The sequence below is a fragment of the Cylas formicarius genome, unplaced genomic scaffold, assembly GCF_029955315.1.
Source record: "Cylas formicarius isolate icCylForm1 unplaced genomic scaffold, icCylForm1.1 PGA_scaffold_7__23_contigs__length_41026272, whole genome shotgun sequence".
NCBI classification, from domain to species: domain Eukaryota; kingdom Metazoa; phylum Arthropoda; class Insecta; order Coleoptera; family Brentidae; genus Cylas; species Cylas formicarius.
Genome location: NW_026844352.1, coordinates 26,973,129 through 26,984,793, shown reverse-complemented (window position 1 = coordinate 26,984,793; position 11,665 = coordinate 26,973,129). Strand labels below are relative to the sequence as shown.

The 11,665-nt window shown below is 34.5% G+C and overlaps 1 protein-coding gene across 1 annotated transcript; it reads right to left on the bottom strand.

The window, feature by feature from the left end:
- Positions 1–3,783: 3,783 nt before the first annotated feature.
- On the bottom strand, positions 3,784–10,973 carry LOC132704273 (chitin deacetylase 1-like). Its single transcript, XM_060674147.1, has 9 exons — positions 10,718–10,973; positions 8,843–8,943; positions 7,153–7,264; positions 6,868–6,995; positions 6,609–6,814; positions 6,108–6,264; positions 5,386–5,524; positions 4,325–4,571; positions 3,784–4,268 (listed from the first exon to the last, which is right to left on the bottom strand). Exons 1-9 carry the CDS (start codon positions 10,767–10,769, stop codon positions 3,977–3,979), a joined length of 1,434 nt encoding a protein of 477 aa, XP_060530130.1. The 5' UTR covers positions 10,770–10,973; the 3' UTR covers positions 3,784–3,976.
- Between the last annotated feature and the right edge of the window lie 692 nt (positions 10,974–11,665).

Below are 11,665 nucleotides of genomic sequence, written 5' to 3'. Positions count from 1 at the left end.
TTCACTTTGTTTTTTTTTGGGAAGGTCCACTTTACCTGTAGCCTTTCTTTCCTGCAACATGTTAAATACGCTATTAGAGTATTTATATAGTTTTATGAGTTAATTTTCTACCTACGCCTATTGATGACCCTTAAATTTGGTCTTACTGAACGCATTACTCCGTACTATTTAGAAGCATGCTTTAAATTTGAATAATATTTGCACTTGTTGCGGTTTTGAATAACTGCCAATTAAAATTTGGGTAACGCAATGTTTACGCTTTAAACTTATGGATTTGGTGCAAAAAAATATATCGTGTATCGCGTTTTGGTTAGTTCATTAAAAACATTCAAATTAGTAAAATTTGGAATATGTGAGGGTCACGAAACTTTTCCAACTAATCAAATTCCTATATTCCTATTCCTATTTTTTGGTATTTCCGAAAAGTTATTCAATAGATTGGCCATAACGCTTTGTTACATACTAATTTAACAATGAAGTAAGTTATTGAAAATGCTACATTGTGAGATTGTTTTTTGAGTAAGTATACAAGTACTTATTTATTTTTGAAATAAAAATTTTTGATATACAAGGTGTTTTATAAAAAAAGTAAGAAAACTTCTTAACCTGGCATATTTATTCTGAAAGCGACACTGAATTCTTCGCATAATGTTATCAATTCTTCGATAAGTTATCACCCAGAACAGATACAGGGGCCAACTTAAATTACAAATATCCTGGGATAAGAGAATGTTTTGTTTCACAAAAAACGAAGTAGAAAATCTTTGCGAAAACCATCTCTTTTTGTTTTACATTAAACTTACAAAAAACTGGAGTGCCGGTTAGCATGCCGTCTACCTAAGGATATTCAATAGTCAATTTGCTGCCTTAAAACCGAAGCGAAATGTAACAACACACTTATCAAAATTAAACCGACCTTGCTAAAAAGGCACCAATTTCATGGGGGCATTTTGGCTCATATTTTTCATAAAACAAAATCTTCTTTATTGCATTTTGTCAAGATATAGTTACCAAGTAGTGGAGAAGTTGATCAGTGCTGCCGTCTGTGACTTGGCCTTTAACTTGTTGGCATGAGCAGTAGTGACGCCAGAATATCCATGACCATGATGAGAGTAGTTTGTCAGTGTATATTAATTTGCCGTGCCGAAATAAAAGACGGTAGGCCCACAATTTTTATGCAATCATTTCGAATAAGATCTCTTTTTAAAATATGATGTCTAATGAACGTTTTAATATAATTGAATGATAATTAAATAAGTCATTTTGTTGTCATATTTGTGATTTATTAAAAAGACACACATAGTGAGACATTTATGTTTTATTCATTTTTCGAGAACGCTAGAAATTACACTCGGAAGACTACTAATCTTTCTTACACTGTCGAAAACCTGCAAAATGCGCTAGACCTAATAAGAAATGATGGCCAAAAAATTAGGGAAGAAGGACGATGTTTCAAGATATCCGAATCAACACTAAGAAAAAAGCTTGCTTTATGGGAGCCAAATCTCCAAAGGTTCACGGAGCCAAGGAATTAAAAAAAGGGTGTTTTTTCTATCAGTACGGCTGGGAATTATATCTCTGCCGTAGTTATTTAACTTTTAAAAAACTAAGAATGTGTTCGAATGTAACGTGTAATGTTCTAAGAATGGTTAGGTCAATTTTGAATTATTTTGTTAATTGTTATTACATTTCGCAAAACTTTTAAAAATATTCCTTCTGGTTCTAGATAATGACCACAGCTACATTTCGGTTGGTGAATACAATTTTTGTAAAGAAAATAATATCCACACGGTGTCTCTTCCATCGCATACCTTCGATTATCCGTTTGACTTGATAGTTTTTAGTCCATTTAAAATCGTGCTTCATAGAGAATACGATCTTTACATCGCCACTACCGAAAGTCGCACAATGGAGAAATATGTTTTCGACTTTCGTGCTTAGATCCGGACAAGTTTAATGATGATGATTTTGCACCTTCCAATCATGTAAGAGCTTTCGCTATAGAAGGCAGTTCTGACCAAGATGATCCTACGAAAGCCAAAAGTGACGTAGCAGTGGCTGATACTAGGCCAAATTGCTCAAGCAATTTTCAAGATCTTCAGCCAAGTACATCCAAAGAGAGTTTTTTTCTTACCTTGGCTGTTATACCTATACTAGTGTAGACACACCAAAAATTTACAAATGTGACTACTGCTCTTAAAACCAATGTTAGGTTCTTCTATTTCTTGAAATTAAATTAGCTGTTTTATTCTCGAAAACGCTTAACCCATATTATCTCAAGCATACAAAAAAATAAAAAAATACATTTTTGCTCTGAAATTATTTGTTTTGTTGCACTTAAACATACAAAACAATACTGATGCGGAAACGAACCACTGGGAAAAAACATTAAATAAAGTTTTGAGACACATAAGATGTAACATAATTTATAAATAAATATACAAAAGAAAGCTAAAATTCGACAGAAAACAACTAAAAGTAGATTGTTTTCCAAATAGAAGCTGATTTGATACAAAAAAACGCATAATATTTTATGGTGCGTGGGCGCACCACTGGTAACACCCGGTTTCATTTTTGGGGATATTTTACAAAGCATGAAGTATGTAAATGCACATTACACTTATTACAAACGTAAATTGTGGCAGATTCTACATCTCCTTCGGGATTTATTAGCATGAACAATCATGAGGTGTCCTTGATTATCAGAACCCACTTCATCTATGGGAGGTGCAACATTTCTTTGAGTAATTGTTTTATCAGTTTTTAAAAGTCGCAAAGCAATGTAAGATTTAAAATCAAATCAATCACTTCGTCGTCAAAAAACATAAAAAATATTTCAAGCGGACTTTTTCCAGAAAGCCTATTTTTTAGTTGCTCACATGATCTAAATTCATCGGTATAGGTGTGTGAGTGTACTCAATCTGACCTTTCTTCCATTTGACAGTAGAAACGAGCCTGTCGTTTGCAGAAAGCATACGTCTTCTTTTGAATTCCAGGGTTTCATCATCTGATGAGTACCATTCAGGTTCAGTAGTTAATGAATTACAGAACTGTTGAAGGACAACTGTATCATTCGGTGTATGTAACTCGAAAGTTCCAACTATATCACTTGGTTCCCCAAACTCTTGTAGATTTATGTTATCGTTCATGTCTTCTTCGTCAGTCAAGGTATCCACGTCGGGTGGAATATAGACCGCGTCAATATGTTCTGAAAATATTTTTAATAAGAATACGTAAATCCAAATAATACTTACGAATTTTATTCTTATTGTCCTCATCCTTCACGATCTCGTCCATAGCCGCCTCTAATTCCTTGGAGTCAAATACCTCGGAAATGCCATATTTTACGAACTACTGTTTTTTTTAACGTTCACTGCACAAGCACAAACTAATACTAAAGAACACGCTAATTGTTGGATGTTCATTCTACATGCGCTGACTTGTCTAGACTTGCAATAACAAAGTTTTGTTTCACAGATAAAACCAGTGGTTAGTTTTAAAAATGTGATACAAATTTATGTACTGCTTTTGTTTACTTAAGTCTTGTTTTACTTGATACTATTTTTATTTTATGTATAAAAAAAGGTACTTTTGGGGGCAATTAAGGGGCAGCCAGATGTATATCTTCCCGGGTGGCCTAGAGCAGACGTCATAATTAAAATTTGTTTTTCTTTTATTTCCATTGATATCTCAAAGACAATAGTTACAGCGAATCAAAACAGACGGGCCGCCATCACTTCACCCGATGCAGTTAAAAAGAAACCCAAAGTATACTCAACAGGTTTATTGAAATTTGATGTCCGAATTACTCTACAAATAAAAACTATGTGCTTTATTGATATAATTTATAAATAACAAAGGTTTCGTTTTGGTTTCATGTTCCGCCATTTACTGCACTCTCTCGAAAAAACATCAACCCTCAACTGGAACATTAACGGCGGCGCAACAACAACATTCGGTGGTTGCTCACTCGCGTTCACAAATTATCAGGCACATAATTGTCTTTGCCAGGAATCCCTGACCCGCTGGCGTCTCCTAGCCACGGATACTGATTGGGACAGTCGAAACACGTTTCCAGATATCTCGTGTCGGTGAAGTTTTCCCTTTTAAAACTCAGCGCGCACTTGTTAGGCACGTTACAAGGCGTCGGAGGCAGATTATCCTTCTTAGCGCAGCTCCAGGGTTCGTAATTTTTCAACTGGTTGACGATCTTAGGGTCTGTCATCCACGTGAGAGCCTGTGTCGTAGACACAAACCACACGTCGGGCCTAACATCAGTAGATTTGTTTTGAATAAAGAATAATTACTACCGAAAACGTCTTACAGTGTGACCACCCAATCGAGGAACTTTTCTAGGCCTTTCTCCAATTCTTTGATAGAAAACCAGTTCGTGTGGAATGGCATCATATAGGGCGCGCGGTTTTGGTCGTAGTATCTCACGAAATCTTCTTGTAACCACTCGAAAACTTCGTTGGGATCGTGGTTGTGAAGCACGCACTGGTCTAAATACGGACAGTGGCCACCTTCGAAACCTTCTACATAATGAGCGTTCAGCGGAACTTCCCAAACTCCTAAAAATGATTTACGCTCAACGTGTTGCTTTAAGCAAATTTCAACTATATACAGATGACTCATAAATATTGCCCAAGAAAAGGTAATTTCTATTTAAATGCGTATCCATTTAAAAAATCTTAATCTTACAAATCACATTTTTTGAATGCCTCTGTATTACCCGTACTTTTTGAGACGTTAAGCAAGGGAAATATTAAAACCCTAAAACAATTCGAAATGATGGCTATAGCCTCAAGTTATATTCTGAGAAATTAAAATTTTAACTATGCATTATTAAAACAAAAAAAATCACTATTTCAACTTCGGACCTAACTAACAGCTGAGTTAAATTTTAGCGACAGCAATAAGTAAAGATTTAAAAGGTGTCAATTTTTCCAAAAAATTGTGTATATAAGAAAAAAAGACTGTTTTTTTTTTAACATCGTGATGGATTTGGAAAGAGGGAGATTTTTACTCCCACTTATTCAACAAGTTTGATAGACACCGCATTAGTCACGAGCAGAGCTAGTGTTTAATAAATGTTTAAGAAGTTTAAAAACCTGTAGGAAATTATAATTTTTCTACCTCCTGACCTCTTAATGTGACACTTTTCGCACGCCTGATCAGAACATAATTTTAATTTAAAATAAGGAATAGAATATTTTTTATTAGATATGTCTAAGATCAAATTTTTTTTTCGTGTAAAGGATCGAGGAAATTTATTGCATTTAATCGTGTAAGCAAATAAAAATGAAGCTTCTGATTGACTAAAAAGTGAAGTATGAAATGTTCTATCAATAGTTTTTCCTATACATTGTGCTATATTGTTCCTACCTGGAAAGGATTTGGTGGGACATGTTCCCGATTTGCACTCGTGTGGTATTTTGTAGTCCAAGGTATACGGCCATACCGGAATAGGTAAGGCTGGAGCACCAACGGAGCTATCGTAGATATAACCGAATTCTTCCAAGACCTGAAACAAGCTTATTTGCTTTTCATACGGTAATAAAATTAATTAAAAAGGGCGATTTATAAATGCAGCTTTATCTTTTGGGACTCAAAACAACTGATGTTTTTTACGAAAAATGCTGTAGTATTAATTTTAAACTTAACCAAAACTTAGTTTCAAATGGCGCCATATAACGTGCACACGTTTAACTCTTTATTGCATTATGTTTATATTATTATAAGGTTACGAGGTTGGACTTTCTTTTGGTGGCTTTTTTGTTTTTGGCATTCTCCATGGGGGTATTGGAGGGAATCCGCAATAAAAGGTTGCTAAAATAAAGGTCCCCAAAAGTAATTTTTGTATGATTAGCAGTTCTCGATGTACCCATACCAGGAGGAATCCGCGATCATTGCACCCAACCTCCTAACCTTATATCGTGAAAATCCCTAGTTGCCTTCCCTCCGACGTTACACCGTAAGACTAACAAAACTAATGAAATAAGGTTTAAACGTGCGCACATTAGATGGCGCTATTCAAAAATAAGTTTAAAATTAATACTGCAACAAAAATTATATGAATATTTACAAACGTTTTAAAGAGAATTTACCTTGTATTGGGTGTTTCTTCCCGGTTTAAGAAATGGCGCTCTCATCCCAACCACTTCACTTTTGGAAATATTGGCAAAATGTTTTAAAATTTCTCTCATACCGACCATCTCGCCTACCCATTCTTCATATCCTTTGTCTTGAAGACCCGCCTGCAGTCTAACAAAATATATCCGATTTAAAAACCACTTATTTGCGATTTTAATAATAAAAAATAGTGGTTTGAAATATTTTAAAGATTTTTAAATTTAAAGATTACTTTTTTTTTTAAACAATTTTTGAAATGATCGAAATAGGAAAGAAGGTGCAATGCTATTTCGGAACATTGCCAACAGGGCTGGTAGGAATGCATCAACCATCTTGAATGTGTAGAAACACTGAGGTTGAAGTAAGAATTACATATCGCAGGGGAGAAGTAGAAAAATTACTCTGGTTACGATACACCAAATTCAATTCAGATCAACTGAGGTCCGTTTTGTGTCTTGGTTTAAACTACAACTTACGATATTGTTTCGGTGGCGATTTCATGCCCTTCGCTGGCTAATTTTTGAATCATCTGATAATTACTGTACTCGTGTGATACGAAAAACGTTCCTTTTATAGGACATCCGTTGGGATTTTTCCTTCTCCCATTCAACACTTTTTTGTAGTGCTCGTAATTGTTCAGGTTTACAGCTCCATCGAATGTTAATAAAATCATTTGCGGCGTCTAAAGTAGAATTTGTTATTTTTCTATTCTAAAACGACTTGCCAAAAGTTTACCTCTTCGGGTTTTAAGCCACCCGGGATAATGGTACCGTCCTTGGAGCAAAAGCAGTATGGCAATTGGCACTCTGCGAGATTACATTTAGTCGCCAAATCTAGCGGTGGTTCGGTTATTGGTGCCGGAGCTGAAAACATTTTCGTTGGAATTAATAGTAAAACAAAATTATCTCTTTCGTGTTAATCGCCAAAATCAAAATAAAGAAAATCCAGTTTAACATTCTTTATTAGCCAAGATAGAATTCAATATTCTGCACCCTTATAAATTAGTATGGATGTACTTACTTGAGGCAAGAGGACCACATCTGGCTTCGTTTTGGAATGTGCAAAATTTACTAATGTCATCAAAATAGAGCCCCGAAGGACACCTGTTTAGGTATGGATAGCCATCGACACACTAAAAATACAAGAAAAGACATTCCAAGTGGAGCAGGATTTCGATTACTAGTAAATTTACATTTATGTTCAAATGTGATATGTATGATTTATTTTTAAATATATAATTAATATATAATTAGTAAGAGGAATCATCATCATTAACTTACTGTTATTAAGTTGTTTATTTAAAAATGAAAATAAAAGTCTTTATGCAGAATATGTTTAGCTCCTGTTTCTTATTTCAGAAGAAAAAATAAACCCGTCAATGGTTTCTTCAATATGTTTTTCTACTCCAGTCTGTAAAAAACCTAATTACCCCGTCAGTTTCGTTTCCCACGGATCAGATCCACTTCGGACATTTCCGGGATTTTACCGCACGAGTTGAGATCCCCACGAGTTTTTCTACGACCGTTAGTTTTTGGGTACATTTTCGCAAAATAACACGAATATATTCACTGACATGACTGTCAGAATTGTCAAACGTCAAAATTCAAAGCGTGGAAAATATCTCCGAAAACATCCGATTGCTCCCAAACCCGTGCGGTAAAATCCCGGAATTGTCCGAAGTGGCTCGGCTTCGTGGGAAACGAAACTGGTAAAGTGACGCTTCGCGCACGCTAGATCGATGTGTAATTAGGTATTTTACCGACGGGAGTAGAAAAACTTTTTTTTCAATTCACTAGTCTATTAAACACTCGTTCCGCTGCGCGCTGCTCGTGCCAAATAATCTCGTGACTTAAATGCCGTTTACCGCACTTGTTGCATAATATACGATTCTATGCTCCTTTCCCTATAATACCCAATTATAAGCCAGCATGCCGAAAGTAACGAAAGTGTCAATTCATGTCAGACATCATATCAGAGTGGATGCATTCGTGTTGTTTTGCAAAAATGTACCCAAAAAATAACGGTCGTATAAAAAGTATAGTATAAATATGTTTGTGAAGTTTCTCAGACACTCGTCTATTAAGCACTAGTTCCGCTGCGTTTTACCACACTTGTTGCTTAATATACTATTAGCACAAATTATATAAGAAGCTTCTATTGTACAAATACTCTTATACCGGCAGTAGGCTAACTATACAGTTCTGCACGCAGTTGCCACTCATTAATTTTTAATAATAATTTATAGAGAACAATCGTGTTTTATTTCGGTATTTGTAGGTATATTGAAACCTTTCTAAGAAATAATGAAATAAACATTTTTCCTACACTCTACCCCACAGTCACAAGCCACTTCCGGTATTTTGGTCACGGGTTTGGTAGCGATCGGATGTTTTTGGTAGATTTTAGCCATGGAATGTCATTTTATTCAAGTTGTTGTGCAAAAATGTGGGCGAAAATTAATGGTGATTGAAAAAGTATATTATCCAACACATTACTCGTTTATTACTCGTTCCGGTTACACTAAATGCATTCTAGTGCTATGCAATTTCTGGCACGGCAACGGTCTTGTTTACGAGATTTGTTTGTATTTTTAAAGCCTTAAACTTGGGAGTGAAATTCGTAATTTCTGTAGATCGATTATCTTTTATTTCGATTTTTCATTTATTCGATAAAAAAATGTGTTGTTTTAACTAGTTAATTGGTTACCCACCTGGTAAAATCGCCTGCAAGTAGCAGGGTCGGCAAAATTTCCTGTACCGATAGACGATGGGCACTGAAATTCTTCACCTTTCTTGTCATTTTGGCCGTTAACTGTAAAGAACCTACAGATAAAAATCACATAATAATACCAATGATATTAAAGAATTTGGAATTGCTAAAATCCGTGCGACCGTTATCGTCGGTGCGCCGCTGTTTTCGAAAGGGGATCAAAAAATCGACACTGGCATAACCGAAATGAAAACAAATTTCCAAAGTGGTTATCCTCGCCTCAATTTACTGCGAAATATTTTAAATCATTGTTATTCGACGCCAATAAACGCGTTGAAATTTCCAACCGATACCGAAACAGGCAAACGATTTAAAATCGTTAAAAAGGAAACAAATAAAGGAAAGTGTGCGTGTGTTCTCGGATATCAGCTCATATCATCATCCACAATACTTTCTATTTTAGCCTCAATTATGCACGACCGCTTTATGGTGCCTGTCTGTTGTATTATTATTTTTCAAGGTCCTATTTTAGAAATTAGACTATTTAATTCGTTTCAGGTTCTGAAACGTGAATCATGATCCACGAATGGGGTAGAACCAGTATCGAAACGTTGCAAGCCATGCTGAATAATGTCCACAATTTCGAATGCCACTATGGTTGAAATATAACCGAAGCTATAAATTTATTATAGTATATACAAATATACCTCATTGTCATGTTACAAAAAAATTGAGCTATACACTTTTAATTATTATTATTATTAAGATGTGTGCTTATATATGTGGAATACATTTAATTATTATTATTAAGATTAAGATTAACTCGTGATTGGAATAACAATTAAAACTCTAAAACATTTTGACACATCAACTGCTGCCAGTTCAACTGCAACCACATGTACATTATTTTATTTTTTAGATACTACCTCTTTCTAATATTGTTTGAATATTGTTTGAAATAAAGATGATTAAAGTGCTTTTTGTTCGAAATAAGTAGAAATCTTTGCATATGTGTAAATAGAGTAAACCTCGAAACATCCTTTTATAGAACCAAATATGTAAGAAACCTGCCGTACATATAAATTCTAAGCCTAAGTATATTTCCAAAAAAAACATACTTACTTCACTGGCACCCAATTAAAATGAATTAATTAATAATTACTACAACATTTTGACGAGAACTTTGTTATTCACTTCTACGGGACTATTAGGTTTCAAGTTAACAGTAATTTGCATGGATAAAGAAATAAAACATTTCGGATAAATCCATCGTTTTACTTATAACTAACAAACAAATATTTCCTTTATCTTGAGTTTAATGATTTTTTTTGGCTCTCTTGCAACAACAAGAAAAAAGGGTAGATAGTTTTGAGTAGTTTTGCAATAATTTGCATGCAGGTTAGTTTTGAGCGACATCCAAAAACTATGGGGCTTGAATCGAGATGAATTTTTATTCTGATTTTCCTCGTATATAAATTGTGGAAACCTAAACGATATGTATTAATCTGGTGGGTTTTCCTTTCTTAACTTAAAAAGTGTGAAAAAATTTGGGCAAAAATCAAAAGATTATACAAGATGAAAATTTGTTTGTGCGGCAGTAGTTTTTTGTCTATTGAATTGTACATGGGGTTTGTTTCTTAAAAAACGACAGGGCAATAGGTAGTTTCTATATAAATAAATAAAAGCAAAACATGGGAAGCAGAAAGTGTTGTTTATCTACTGATTTGGTATAACTTGGGTACCGCAAGAGAGAAACATACGTTCCATTTCGCAATACCGGAAATGCTCTTTTTGCACCAAAACCAAGTAATAACTGCTGACGCAAGAAAGTAACGAGTCATCGGTTCGGGATAATACAAGGATTTCGAAGTTTTACCTTCAGCGATAAAAATTACACACACCGCACTAAACACAGTCAAAAATTTCATTTCTTTCGATTTCTACCTCGACACTGACACTCACTTTCCCTGCGACCGAACTGAACAATGTTTGCCTGCGATATAGTTTAAGACGCGACGGTTCTTGCGATCGTCGGTGTTCCTGCAGCCGCTGTTACTTCTTGTTTAAAGCTGTCGAGCAGATAAATGTTTGAAATGTGGCGGTACTTTCCTTGCACCATATCGACTAAAGCTACTGCCGTTTATTTGAATTTTATATTAGTTATATCAATTTTGTGATATAAATACGTACTGCAAGAGTGGTGGACAGAAAGGCTGTCGAGTTTACTTCGCAGTGTTGCCGTTGGAAGAAAACTGGCAACATCTACATTATCGAATTTTCTAAATAAGTATCATTTTTTGAGATAGAAACTTTTAGTCATTTCCGTCGTAATTTATAATAATCTTATTTTTTAAGAGCAATTTTGACCATATTTCATACAGGGTGTTTCAAAAAGTTGTTTAATTTTTTTTTGTTATAGAAATAGCTAGAGATTTTTTTAAACTTTTGTTAATAAATATAAGTTAAATTGCAAACTAATAGTGTAATAAAATCATTAATAATTATATGTAGCCATTCTCGAGTTTGTTTAGGCAAGAGGAGCGAGTATTTAATAAACGAGTGTCTATAAAGTTTATCAAACTTGCATTGTATTACACTACTTTTTTTATAATTAGTTTCCCGGAACATTTTTGCAAAATATCAGAATCTATTGTGTTGTGTGTCTAACGTGACCATTAGAATTGGCAAACATCAAAATATAAAAACATATCATTGCTCACAAACGTCCAAAATGACTCGCGACATAAAGAAAGTAAAATTCTAAGAAAATGATCCTAAAGGGTCGAATTTGCTAAAATGATGAAGTTCGGAAATACTTACACTT

Coding starts and splice junctions, on each gene's coding strand:
- LOC132704273 (XM_060674147.1), bottom strand. CDS start 10,769: ATGAAATTTTTGACTGTGTTTAGTGCGGTGTGTGTAATTTTTATCGCT. Junction 5,525..6,107: donor GAAGAAACACCCAATACAAG/GTAAATTCTCTT, acceptor AGCTTGTTTCAG/GTCTTGGAAGAATTCGGTTA. Junction 4,269..4,324: donor CTCGATTGGGTGGTCACACT/GTAAGACGTTTT, acceptor TACTGATGTTAG/GCCCGACGTGTGGTTTGTGT.